Here is a 14,387-nt window from a genome sequence, read left to right as displayed (position 1 = left end):
AGTTCTGTAACTTCGGTACCGGAACAAATAAATTGTGGGGCTTAAGCATCCCAATAAGAGGCTATGTCAAATATTGCACCAACAAATTTGTTAGATAACAGATATATTATTCTCCGAAAAGCTTGTTCGTCACCTTGTATGATATTTTTTCCGAATTGCACATTTGTATGGCGAGTATAGAGTGCCATAGGTAAAATATATATTATAGTTATTTTTTTAAGAACTCTTTATGTATAGAATTATAGTTTTAGTTTTTTTTATGTATTTAGTTTGGACATGTCTGAAGTGTCCCTTTGTTGGAGTAGTTAATTCATATTGTTAATCATAATGTATCTTATTCGGCCTGAAGGCTTTGTATACATGTTATTGTTGAATAAAAATTAAATTAAAATATCAATTACAAAGTCTCAGTATGGAAAATACTGTTTAAGAGGCAAAAAACTTTTTACCTGCCAAGAACGTGGTATGTGGAATTGCCATCACTTCGGTTGAAAATGAGCTTAGGACTTTCAAATTAACGAAAATAGCGGAAAAGAAGAATTCGGAACACAAATTTATAGCCACTTCGGTATGGTAATATTGAGACAACACCAAAAACTAATCCGATATATCCTAATACCAAACATCCTTGGAGTAGTATGAATGGATTTGCAAAATTGTTAAGTTCTATTTTCATTATATCAACCTCTATCGCAATTTTAACACTCAATCGGATATTGTCAAACCGAATTGGGTCTCCGATGATTAGTTCGCGGTGTAGCAACGAAAATGACAACAATTTAAACTAAAAACACCAGTTTACAATTCAAATTTAACATATCTCCTTTCCCCTATGCATTTTATTCCACACAACATTTCGATCTATAGAACCCTAACAACATTTTTGACATTTCACGTGTTGATGTTTTGATCCATTTACTCTGTGAACACGCGGTGCTGCTGCCAGTTGAAAAACAATTTGTGTTTTTATTTAAAATAATTTAAATTTATTGAATTAAAAGTTTATTCGGAATAAGTAAAAATGGGCAAATCGAAAAAGAAGCATCCTAAAAAGCGTACCGCCGCTTTCAAAGAAGGCGAACCCAGTGAATTGGCAGAGGCACCACATTCATTCATTATACATCGTGGCCTATCCTGTCCCCATATTACAGATTTGACATTGGATTTTCGTCGAATTATGGAACCATTTACCGCGAGTGAATTGAAAGAGAAGAAAATTAATCGTATTAAAGATTTTGTTGCTGTTAGCAGTTTCTTCCATGTCTCACATATGGGTATATTTAATAAGGCAGCGACACAGTTGTCATTTAAAGTGGCCCGTTTGCCAAGGGGTCCCACACTCACCTTTAAAGTGCATCAATTTACACTGGCCCGAGATGTGATATCACAACATAAGAAACAATTTATCGACGAGGGTATGTTTAAACATTCACCATTGGTGGTAATGAATAATTTCACCGGCGATGGTAAACATTTGAAGCTGATGGCTCACACATTTCAAAATATGTTTCCGGCGATTAATTTGGCGGAGGTAAGTACAATGGGATTTTAGATTTTTTGAAAAATTAATAAAGACATTCTTTTGTATTTCAGGTCAATATTGCCACCATAAGACGTTGTGTATTATTCTCCTATAATCCTGAAACAAATTTGGTCGATATGCGCCACTATTCCATACAGGTTGTACCTGTTGGCCTTAACAAAGGTGTCAAGAAATTGGTTATGGGAAAAATACCCAATCTATCAAAATGTGAAGATATTGCCGAATTTATTATGCAGTAAGTTTTGAAAAACAATTCATGATTTATGCGAATATGGGATAAAAATTCCACAGAAAATATTTTTTTTGTAATCTAAAAATAATTTTTAAAAATCCACCCCTATGATAAGTCCTTAAAAATAATTTTTAAAAAATTCAAGCCTGTGTTAAAACTCTAAGGCTATATTGAGAGGTTAAAAATTATTTTTAAAAAAATCCAAGCCTAAGTTGAACCTCTATGGCTATGTTGAGAGGCTAAAAATTATTTTTAAAAAATCCAGGCCTATGTTGGATGTCTAAAAATAATTTTTAAAATATCCTCGCCTATGTTGGGTGTCTATAAATAATTTTTACGCTCCTCTTTATTAAAAAAATTATTCTTTAAATCCTTTTAAAGTCCTAAATTGTTAATATTTTAATTCACTTCTCCTTTCCAGGGATGGTAACGCCTCTGAGTCCGAAGCCGAAGATGATGAAAATTCCCAAGTTGTCCTACCACAAACTCTCAAACGTAAAGGTAATTTGGAAAATAACAAATCCGCCATAAAGCTACAAGAAATAGGACCTCGTATGACAATACAACTGATGAAAATCGAGGAAGGCCTATTGACCGGTGAAGTTCTTTACCACGATCACATTGTTAAGACCGAAGAAGAAAAGGAAGAACTAAGAAAAATGGTAGAGAAGAAACAAAAACTCAAGGAACAGAGGAAGAAGCAACAAGCCGAAAATCGGGCAAAGAAACTCAAAGAACAACAACAGAAATCAAAGACCCCTAGTAGCGGTCAAGCTGAGGCAGGTTATGAGGAGGAGGTTGCTGCTGCCAGTGATTTAGATGATGATGCTGTCTACTACAAAGAAGAAGTTGGTGAAGATCCCGATGAGGAACTTTTCAAATCCACAGAACCTGAATCAAGGAAACGTACCAAATTGCCACCTAGCTTCAAGAGTAAAAGGCCGAAATTAGACGCGAAGGATGGCAATAAAAAGGAGTTCAATAACAAAAAGGATTTTAATAAAAATGGTTTCAAGAAATCCTTTGGTGACAAGAAAAACGGAAGCTTCAAGGATAAGGGTGGCAAGGATAAGAGTGGTTTCAAGGATAAAAAAGGTGGCTTCAAGGATAAAAAATCATTTAAGAGCGGTTTCAAAGATAAAAAGCCATTTAAATTTAATAAGAAAAAATAACACTTGTAAATAATTTATTAGATAACTTTTTACAAAATGGAAAAACACTATTCGTTTGTTTCTTTCTTAAGTTTATTTTTAACTTAAAGTAATTAATAAAAAAATACTTTTTAAAAACTAAGAAATTCCCTCGCCTTTCTTTAGCTAACCAAACATTTTCTTCACCATACCCTTATAATTGGCATTACTAGTCTTGCGACATTCCACCACTTTGTGGTAGAGATTGTTAAATTCTTTTTTCTCCTGATAGTCGGGTATTTTCTCTATGGTCTTTTGGGCCAAATCAAATTCCGACAAATGATAATAGGCCATGGCTCGACGATAGACACTCTTCTCCGAGGGAGAATTTTGTTTATCCACAAAATTTGTTTGATAGATGACATCCTCATAACGCTTGGCATTTAACAGACAGGCAGCCAAATTGGTTTGAATTTGTATGAATAAATCATGCATATCCTTTCCAGCCATACCATCCCGTTTCTTGGTCAACCCTTCAAATTCTTTAAAGGAAATCAAACACTTGGCAGCTCGTGAAAAGTATTCATGGGCAAAGACGGGATAGGTTTTGAACATTTTCACCCCATTCTCTTTATATTTCAAGGCCAGTTGATACATTTCCGGTACCGTCAGCTTATGTATGGGTTTGGACTCTTGTATTTCCTTGAGCACCAATGTGACTCGTATATCTTTAGCGGTTTCTTTGGTCTTAATCGTACACAATGCCTTCTCACCAATGACCATTTGTTGCACCATCATTTCCAAATAATAATCCACTGGACTTAAGGCACTACCCATTTCCATACACTGATCCTTGCCAAGTTTGTCATCACTCAAATAAATTGTTCCACGTCCATTCAGATTTTCAACACTTTCCACACAAATAATAACCTTGGCCACCGGATGAGGTTTCTCCAATTTGGTAAATTGATGGGCCAATACCTTTTTGTGTAGGCCTTTGCGTTCCAATTGCCATTCGGTACCAACATACCATTCCATTTTGTGGACCATGGTGGAGGAGCTTATTGGATTTTCTTCCCTTTTAATTTGTTTTGGAAGCGGCGACTGACGTCGTGATTTGTTTATTTTTTGTTTTTCTGGTAACTTCGACAAGGGATTTATAGGTCGACTTTTGAGTTTAAGAACAGATGTTTTGAACCAACATGTTTGAAGCTGTGTTCGATGCGGATATGACAAGCGGTTCAATCTCGATTTTTTAAAATTTATTTACTTTGTAAAAATTATTTTTAGTAGACCAGCAAAGGCTTGGATTTTTTAAAAATTAATTTTAAGGACTTATTATAGGCGTGGATTTTTTAAAAATTATTTCCAGGAACTTATGATAAGCGTGGATTTTTTAAAAATTATTTTCAGGAACTTATGATAAGCGTGGATTTTTTAAAAATTATTTCCAGAGACTTATGATAAGCGTGGATTTTTTAAAAATTATTTTCAAGGACTTATGATAAGCGTGGATTTTTTAAAAATTATTTTCAGGGACTTATGATAAGCGTGGATTTTTTAAAATTTATTTTCAAGGACTTATGATAAGCGTGGATTTTTTAAAAATTATTTTCAAGGACTTATGATAAGCGTGGATTTTTTAAAAATTATTTTCAAGGACTTATGATAAGCGTGGATTTTTTAAAAATTATTTTCAAGGACTTATGATAAGCGTGGATTTTTTAAAAGTTATTTTTGGAGGTCCAGCATTGGCCTGGATTTTTTAAAAGTTATTTTTGGTGGTCGATCATAGGCTTGTATTTTTTAAATATTATTTTTAGAGGACCAGCAAAGGCGTGGGTTTATAGACTAGCTGAAGGTAGTCTTTATAGACGAGCTGTAGGGAGTCCATAGAAAGTAACTAACTAAAGACCCGCTGAAGGACAGTGAGTCTTTTAAGACGTGCTAAAGGATAGTTAGTCTTTATCGAAGAGCTGATATGCAGGATGTCGTATTAAACTATATTTTTCAATGCGCTGAACTTCTAGGCAACTTTATAGATGAACTGAAGGCCATAAAGAAGGCGCTAAGTTCGGCCGGACCAGACTTTTTATAATCTCCATAACGATTTTTTTATAATCTCCACAACCTTCTGGTTTCCGTAAGAGGTCCACAAGGTCTACCATAGGAAGAACATCTGGTCTTCTATAAGAATACCATCTGACCTTCGTTAATAAACCATCTGAAAATCTTCTGGTCTTCTGTAAAAATATTCTTTGGTCTTCTACAAGACCTTCTAGCTTCCCATAAGAGGAGCAAATTGCAGCAAAATCGTTTGCCAAATTTTCTTTAAGACCACTCCTCTGAAATTGGAAAATTTTACCACATACAGCCCCCTTTATCCTCATTACAACGACATTTTAGTTTAGGGACATCAGTCCGAATTGTTCTGGTCCATTCAAAAAGTCAGAAGTGGTGTAATTTTTTCAGAACACTTTCTGATTCTCTGTAAAAAGGCTTTTATTAATGTGAAGTTAAAAAATAAAGTCTTTGGCCTTCTACAAGACCTCCTGGCTTTATATAAGAGGTCCAAATTTCAACCAGATCGTTTCCCGAATTTTCTTTACGACCACTTCCCTGAAATATGTAAATTTTACCATAGACAGCCACCTTTATGCTGATTATAACGACATTTTAGTTTAGGGACCTCTGACCGGAAAGTTTTTTCAGAAGACTTTCTGGTCTTTTTAGAAAGAAGTTCTACCGGCCTTCTATAAAAAATCTACTTTCGGCGTTCCATATTTAAATAATATGAAGTAAAAAAATAAATATCGGAGGGACAGCCTTTGGTAACTTCTGAAGTATTGATTTATCCTTCCTCATCACTTACCTATGGTAATTTTTTTTTTTTTCAGACATTTATCGACCATTTTGTTACCAGGCCATTCTTTATCAGCCTTTTACTCCCTATTCAAGATTTAAAAATTAGGCATGTCCCTATTCGTTGCACATGGAACGCTTTTAAAGCAGCAAACACGGCCGGCCGAGATGTCAAGCCAAACACCTCGTGTTCATTGTTTACAGTTTGCAAAAAAACCAAAACAACCGGCCGGTATATCTGAATCAAACGTATCATCATGTCACAAATTAAACGTGGAGCCTTCATAGTCTTGGAAGGCTGTGATCGATGTGGTAAATCTACGCAATCCCGGAAATTGGTGGAATATCTAGAAAACTGTTCGATTCCCGTCAAATATATGGCATTTCCTGAACGTTCATCGAACATTGGCCAGTTTATCAATGCATATCTCACCAACAAACAGGAGCTGAACGATGAAACTGTACATCTGCTATTTACTGCCAATCGTTGGGAACATAAAAATCATATCTTGAATTTATTAAATTCCGGTACCACTTTGGTGGTAGATCGTTATGCGTACAGTGGTTTAGCCTATAGTGTGGCCAAAGGAATGTCCCGACAATGGTGTATGTCACCCGAACATGGTCTACCACGTCCCGATGTTGTATTCTATTTAAAGACGCATGTTGGCAATCTATTAGATCGTGGCCAATTCGGTGAGGAACGTTACGAAAAGGAAGATTTTCAAACGAAAGTTGCACGCACCTTTGAGGAAATCTATCAAATGGAACAACACTATTGGCATCCGATTGATGCCAATCAAACGCAGGATGAAATACATACGTTGATAAAGCAAAAGACATTGGAGATTTTGAAAGAGGTGGAGAATACGAAGCCGCAAGTATTGGATTGGTTAAATAAATGATTGTTGATTTAAATTGGCATTTATTTTTGTACATTCCCGATTGTTTTGGTTGCATAAAGATTTATTTAAGTGTTGATAAAGTGTCAATAAAGAAATCTCAGGGTAAATGATGGAGTTTTGTTATTTTTTGTTATTAATTTAAGAAATTTATATAGGAAAATATACTGGCCATTAAAATTGGGTTAATCAATAAAAATTCCTATACAACCTTCATATCTTCTGCATGAAAGCATACTGCTCACCTATAAAAAGAGTTTTTGGTCTTCATTCAGAATATCTTCAATTATAAGACCTCCTGATCATCCTCTATAAGTCCTTTTGGTCATCTGAAAGAATAACTTCAGCTATTTAATAAGAAGATCTACTGTTCTTCTAAAAATACCTTCTCTTCTATAAGAAAATCAACTGGTCTACTATGAGAAGACTTTCTGATCTTCTATGAGAAGACTTTCTGATCTTCTATGAGAAGACTTTCTGATCTTCTATAAGAAGAGCTTCTGGTCTTCTATAAAAATACCTTCTAGAACTCTTGGTGGTCTAAGAGAAGACGGTCTTGTCGTCTATGAGAAGAACATCTGGTTATCTATGGGAAGACCTACTGGTTTTTTGCAATAAGATTTACTGGCTATCTAGAAGAAGACCTACTGGTCTTCTATATGAAGACTGCTGGTTATGGTGTCGTGGATTTTTTTCAAAATAATTTTGAGACAACTATCATAGGCGTGGATTTTTTTAAAATAATTTTTGGAGGTCCAGCATAGGGGTGGGTTTTTATACCCTTCACCACACTGTGGTACAGGCTATTATGTCTTTGTGCATATGTTTGTAACAGTCAAAAATAATCGAGATAGAACAATGATTCCTTTTAAGAATATGCATAGAATTACTTTCTGAGTCGATTTATGCATGTCCGTCTGTCTATGTTAAATTTTAAACAAAGTGCAGGTCGCATTTATCATCCGAATTGGATGAAATTTGGCACAGCTCATTTGTTTGGCCCAAGGACAAACCCTATTGATATTTGGAAAAATCGGTTCAGATTTAGATATAGCTCCCATATATATTTTCGTCCGATTTAAGGTAAATGGTGTACCAAAGTCTTCATATATATCTTTCGATTTGCACGAAATTTGGCACAGAGTAATTAATAATTGGTACAGAGTAATGAATAAGGTCTAGAATGATGTGTGTTAAGTTTCGTGAAAATCGGCTCAGATTTAGATATAGCTACCTATATATTTTTATCCGATTTTAGATAATGAGTGCAACAAAGGCTCTGAAAATCATTCGATTTGCACGAAATTTGTCATAGCGTACTGAATTAAGTCTGCAATGACGTGTGCTAAGTTTCGTAAAAATCGGTTCAGATTTAGATATAGTTCCCATATATATTTTCGTCCGATTTTATGTTATTGGTGCACTAAAGTCCCTATATATCTTTCAATTTGCACGAATTTTTGTATAGGGTACTGAATTAAGTCTAGAATGATGTTGCTAAGCTTCGTGAAAAGATCCATATCTTGGCCGATTGACACAACGTACTGAAGTAATATAAATTAGTCTCTGGCACGTTTCCCTGAAATCGGTTCAGATATAAATATATAACAAAAAAAGCGACGTCTGTTAGGATACATATGTAGAATATACCCAAAGTGGTTTATAAATAATTTTTGGCGTGGATTTTTTAAACATTATTTTTGGAAGTCCAGCATAGGCGTGGAGTTAAAAAATTATTTTTGGAAGTCCAGCATAGGCGTGGAGTTAAAAAAATATTTTTGGAAGTCCAGCATAGGCGTGGAGTTAAAAAAATATTTTTGGATGTCCAGCATAGGCGTGGAGTTAAAAAATATGTTTGGAGGTCTTCAATATGTAGACCTACAGGTCTTCTATATGATGACCTACTGACCACCTATTAGTCTACTGGCATTTTTCTGGTCTTCTTTAAGAAGATCTTCCAGTCTTCTCTGAGATGACCTATTAGTTATTTATGAGAATACGTTCTGGTCTTCTGCGTGATTAATTTTGCTCTTCTTTAAGACCAAGAAATCAGAACACTCCGGCCAGTAGGTCTTCTTAAATAATATCTAAAGCTGTGATGTTCTAAATATTTCTACAAATTAATAAAAATCGCAGTCTTTTTTATTTTTTTCATTCATAAATTTTATTTTTCTTTCAAGATTTTGTTATCTGTTTTTTTTTTTTGTAACTTTGATTTTTTTCTTTGCTATCGAATACTGATTTCAGTTGTCTTTATTGTATTTTGGTTTTACTAAATTACTTAAAATATAGTATTTATGTAATTTAATTTTTTTCCATACCATATTTGATTAATAATAACCTACATTTTGAATATAAGCTTTTTTTATGTTATTCTCTTTCTTATAAAATAGTGACGGTTTTCATTGCATTATTTTTTTTTAATTTTAGGATTCGGAACATATTTATGTATGTAAATATTTATAAACATTATTTATACAAAAATATACATTATGTTTAGTTTTTATTGCTATGTTTGTTAAAAACAATTTTTAAAAACTGTGCTCTCTTGAAGATATTTTCAATATCTTCAATAAAGTAAGGATATTCATTGTAGAAGGCAGTAAATGCACATAGCCTTATTATTAATTAACTACACACATGCGGGGCCGCACACACAAGGATATTTTGTGTGTGTTACATGCGTATAACTTTTTAATTGCTTTGGTTTGCAAATAAAATATTACATTTTGAAATTATTTAATTAATAACAATACTGCTGATTACCAATTACACTTCCCGTATGGGTTATCATATAAAACAGATGCATGCAAACTTATTTATATACTTAGTTCGATTTTTAAACCAGCTCAAAGATATTTGTGGAGTAATAACAACAAATAAACTAGTAATAATTAGATATAATTAACTTGAGTAAATTAATTACAAACTCAAATTTTTAAAAACAATTAAAGAAATAAATCGTCTCCTGGGATTTAAGTACAAAATCGTCGAAATGAAATGTAAAGAGAAGATATTCTCACCACTATGGACACTTATAGAATACGGTTATAATACCTGATCATATAATTTCAAAATGCTTTAGGACCTATACTTACAAAATACCACTAGACTTGTTTTTAATAAAACCTTATTTTTTAGAATACCAGATTCATCATTAAACTGCTCATAGTCTTTCGAAGACGGTCAGATTTTCTCAAAGTTGACCAGAAGAATTAGCATACTTATTTAAAAAGATAAAGACGGTCCACTTTTATTTGTATGTCTCAGGATGTTTGTTTCTTCTAATAATTTCTGTGTAAAATCATCAGACATCTTATGCAATAAAACAATTCTGAAAGGACAAGGAGTAACGATTATGGCATTAACCACAATAATCATATAAAAACTTATTTTCTCATTATCAGAGTTCTAGTCACAACGTTATATCTAAAGAAAGGAAGTAAGTCATATGTAATACCATGCCTTTGATTGGACCAAGAAGTAAATTTAAGGCTTCTAAAAGTGCCTTAAATTACCAAGCAGAGGAACACAAACCCTAGGTTCGTTCGTTTACTCAAAAGTCCACTAAAAGGGAGTGAATTGAGACAGCAGATACGACAGTTGTGTTTCTGAGTATTCCCAGCAGTCCGCAGACCATTACAATTTAATAGTCATCTGAATGCATACTATTATGTCAATAGGAAAAAATTATATAACGGCGGTTAATAGCATACAACTAGCTTCCGATTCAGATGAATCGTATTGCTATTGCATTGTGAAACAAAATCCATACTAGAATTGAAGGACAAAATACAATATTATAAAATGTTGTCATTGTACTTGTTCTGTCCAAGTTGACACTTCGATAGCTACATGACAAGTGAAGACAGGATTCTTGTGATCGCAGAGGATCGCTTGTCTATTTCTACTAATACATATACATATTCCAATTAGTGAACATAGCTAGGAGAGCAAAACAACAACTTCCCCCGCTGGTAGGTCATCCGGTCTCCGCTGAGGCAACGTGTGGAGGAGATGCCAGTACAGTAACATCGGGTAATGTGGACTATGCGTCTAATGTGGACCACCCCCATATCTAAGAAAATGCTTGAAATATGTCAATGCCGCTTTGATATATGTTTTCCTAAATAGTAAAAACAAACGTCTAACATACTTTTTAGTAGAAAATTGCAATATTGAAAATTTAGTTAAGCTCTTATTAAAATCTGTAATTTGAAAAGTTATCTATCACAAGAGTCAAACAATTTGTTTTTCTCAATTATAAAGATGTTATATAGAACTTTATTTTTTTCAATAAAAGTGTACGTTTAACTGTAATTACAATCGGTTAGTATTAATTTTTGTTTAGTTTTTAATTCAAAAATTATTTTTAAATTAAAAATGCAAAGTCGGGTAATGTGGACCACCATATAAAAACGGGACATTTTCATGGGGACAAGTTCCAAACATGGCCCCATATTAAAAACATTTCTATGAGAAGGTATTCTATCCTTTGAAAACTCGATATTGCGAAATTACAGCTGCTTCGGTTGGATATTGAAGCTAGGTCATTTAAAATACCGCAAATGGGATGGTACCCTTAAATGGGGGCGATTCCAAAAAATATATGGGTTCATACCCATATATTTTTGCATTAATTGTTACCCAAAACTGCAATACATTGAAATTTATCCCAACCAATCCACAACCTACTTTTTAACTTATTGGTCCACATTACCCGCCAAGTTGTTTTTATTCGCAGTTATGAGTTTTTTCAAATATTTGACCTGCAATATATTTAAAAGACAAATCTACTATGTCGTGAAAACAATTTACAATGTTAGAAAAGTCGGACATATCCGACCTTCACTTACAATTTTGGTGGTGTCGGACGCATCTTAAATTCGCTTATATTGTCGGTGGCTGTATAATTGTAAGTTGAAATTGTATACAGGCTTTGAGCGGGTCGCACCTACATAACTTGGAAGATGTATGGGAAAAAATCCGCTGGGTTTGCAAACGCTTAGTAGAAAAAATTTACTCATTAAGAATGTCCTTATACCATCAGTTGATATTTAATGTTTTGTAAGCAAACAACAGTTTGCCACAGTGATCCTTACTCCAAGTTTCAGGATCCCAACTCTATCGGTTCACAAACAATTCAAATTGTAGCAAATTTAGTACACAGTTCCTACATAACCCAAACCATCACCCCCACAGTTATCCTAAATCGATGTTTCAGGATTCCAACTCCATCGGTTCTACTAAAATTCAAATTGTACCAAATTTAGTACACAGTGCCAAATATAGTGCACTCCTACACCTCCACAGTGATCCTAAATCAAAATTTCATGATTCTAACTCTATCGCTTCACTCACAATTTAAATTGTACCAAATTTGGTACACATTAGTTTAACATTTCTAAAGCTTCCTACATATCTCAAACTTACAACACAACAGTTAACCTGACTCCAAATTTCATGATTCTAACTATTGGTTCACCTAAAATTCAAATTGTACCAAATTTAGTACTATTTAGTATCCATACATATTAATGTCTTAAACTGAATCCTGACCCTAATCATACACCCCTACAATGATCCTGACTCTAAATTTCATTGTTCCCGCTCTATCGGTTCCCCAAATACAAATTGTACCAATTATAGTACGATTTAGTACTTTTCGTACACATAAGTAAAAAAATTTCAAAACTACGTACATATCCCAATCCTACACTCCGACGGTAATGTTAATTTTAAATTTCAGGATTCCAGCTCGATTTGTACCTCCGAATTAAATTTGTACCAAATATAGTACTTTTCGTCTCATATCGACCCTACTTGTCAACCTTAATTTGTATTCCAAATTTCAAGTTTTTAGCTCAATCCATTCACATGCCACGAAATTGTACCAAATCTAGTACATTTCAGTACTTTTCGGATACTCATAATTCGAATTTCCAAAAAGCCCTTTGCTACATCTATTCTACACTCCATTAGTGACCCTCAAACCAAATTTCAGAGTTCTAGCTTAACTGGTTCGCCAAATGCAAATGGTACCACATTTAGTACTTTTCGTACCGTTCTAGTACGAATTTCTGTATTATCTGTCACCTTTGGACCAAGAGTGACACTCACCTAAAATTTCAAGATTCTAGCTTCAGCCGTTTCGTCTGGGCGTTGATGAATCGTTAAATCAGTCAGTCAATCACTACTTTATTTTTATAGATATTAGTATAGATATTGCCAAATTATTAGTATAGATATTGCCAAAGACACCATTAATGCCAGGATTTCGAGAAATCTTAATCTGAATATTTTCAACTATCTTGAAAATGGGAAATATTGCCACGCCCTTTTAGTTTACTTTCCAACATAAATTTTCAAAATGCCTATACATGTTTCTTCCATTTTAGCCGCTCTTTCATATTTTTTTTTTTTTTAAATTTCGCCATAATTATCAAAATAAAAATTGAAATTTGTCGCACTTTGTAATCTGTTTCGCCTGAATTCCGCTAATAAAAACTGATGACGAACATAAAAACCCCTTCTAGGGTAATTGTGTGGTAGCCTCTACATATAAAACATTATATTCACTGTATAATTTCTATAGCCATTCTGTACATTCCAATAATCATTATCTAATAAAAAAATAAACTAATTACATTTTCCAACCAATTTCCGTAATAGAACCAAAAAATTAAATAAACAAAACAACACAAGTATTTTCTTTTTTGTCTTTTTTTGCGTATGAAAAAATAGTTTCGAATTCGTTTTTTATTTGATTTTTTATAATTTGTTTTTCCAGCTGTTTGCATATGTATGTATTTTAATATAAATCTATGTATAAAAAAGTAAAGTAGTTATTGTAAGAAGTGACTAGAAATAAAATACAATACAAAGAAAGAATGTAAAAAAATTAAAATAATTATTAAATTTTAAAACATAATCTCATAATTAAAAGAAAAATAATAATAAATGAATATTTAAATTAATAAAATAAACATTACAGACTTAATTTGTTTCATCATGGTTATTATTATTTAAAATATATCGAAAAAAAGAAACTAAAAAATAAAATTATGACAAAAATTATAATTAGTTTTATTTTATTGTGTGCTGGGGGTGGGGGATCTTGTGATGATGTTATTATTTTAATAATAATATATATTAATAATAAATATATGGTATAATAATAAATTATGTTGTAATAATTATGTTTTGGGTTTAATCTTTGATTAAAATAATCATCATTGAGCATTTGTTTTTGTGTTTTTTTTTGTGATTTGGGTTTGTCATTAATTGGTATCTTGATTGAATTCTTGTTTATTATTATTTGTTGGATTTGAAATATTTTGTTTTATTTTTTTATTGAACCCTTTTAACCCAATAACCACTTAATAAAGAAATTTAAAAATAATCCATTTTAAAAAGAAAAGTAGTTATGTTAATAAAATTAAACTTTTTTTGGGTTAGGTGGTTTCAATTATTTTGATGCACTGGTTAGGTGTGAAAAAATTGTGTGGATGTATTAATAAATTTGATTTAATTAGAATTCTAAATTGATAAAAATTTAGATGTTGTTATTGTTATTATTAGGAGCGGGAATTATTTGATCAATAAGGACATCTTTAAGGAAAAAAATAAAATTAAAAAAATGGAAATATTTCTTTGTTTAAAACGCTGTTTAAATAATTTCATTGTTCTGTTTAAAAACATTTCATCCTTTGTTATAA

General features: G+C 32.7%; 3 protein-coding genes across 3 annotated transcripts; 2 read left to right on the top strand and 1 right to left on the bottom strand.

Moving 5' to 3' along the window:
• The first annotated feature begins 1,021 nt into the window (after nucleotides 1-1,021).
• LOC133324391 (protein Peter pan-like) lies at nucleotides 1,022-3,095 on the top strand. The gene is made up of 4 exons (XM_061533233.1): nucleotides 1,022-1,531; nucleotides 1,594-1,778; nucleotides 2,197-2,919; nucleotides 3,092-3,095. The coding sequence occupies exons 1-4, from the start codon at nucleotides 1,022-1,024 to the stop codon at nucleotides 3,093-3,095; spliced, it is 1,422 nt and encodes a 473-aa protein (XP_061389217.1).
• Nucleotides 3,092-3,943, bottom strand: LOC133324390 (uncharacterized). The gene has a single exon (XM_061533232.1). The coding sequence runs from the start codon at nucleotides 3,941-3,943 to the stop codon at nucleotides 3,092-3,094; it is 852 nt and encodes a 283-aa protein (XP_061389216.1).
• Nucleotides 3,944-6,021: 2,078 nt separating this feature from the next.
• Nucleotides 6,022-6,672, top strand: LOC133324388 (thymidylate kinase). Its single transcript, XM_061533231.1, has one exon. The coding sequence runs from the start codon at nucleotides 6,025-6,027 to the stop codon at nucleotides 6,670-6,672; it is 648 nt and encodes a 215-aa protein (XP_061389215.1). The 5' UTR covers nucleotides 6,022-6,024.
• The last annotated feature ends 7,715 nt before the right edge of the window (nucleotides 6,673-14,387 follow it).

The sequence above is a fragment of the Musca vetustissima genome, unplaced genomic scaffold (genome assembly GCF_032173495.1).
Source record: "Musca vetustissima isolate MV318-11 ecotype Yass unplaced genomic scaffold, APGP_CSIRO_Mvet_v1 utg20545, whole genome shotgun sequence".
Classification (NCBI taxonomy): domain Eukaryota; kingdom Metazoa; phylum Arthropoda; class Insecta; order Diptera; family Muscidae; genus Musca; species Musca vetustissima.
The sequence above is the reverse complement of the archived record's forward strand: the minus strand, read 5'-3'. Positions and strand labels throughout refer to the sequence as shown.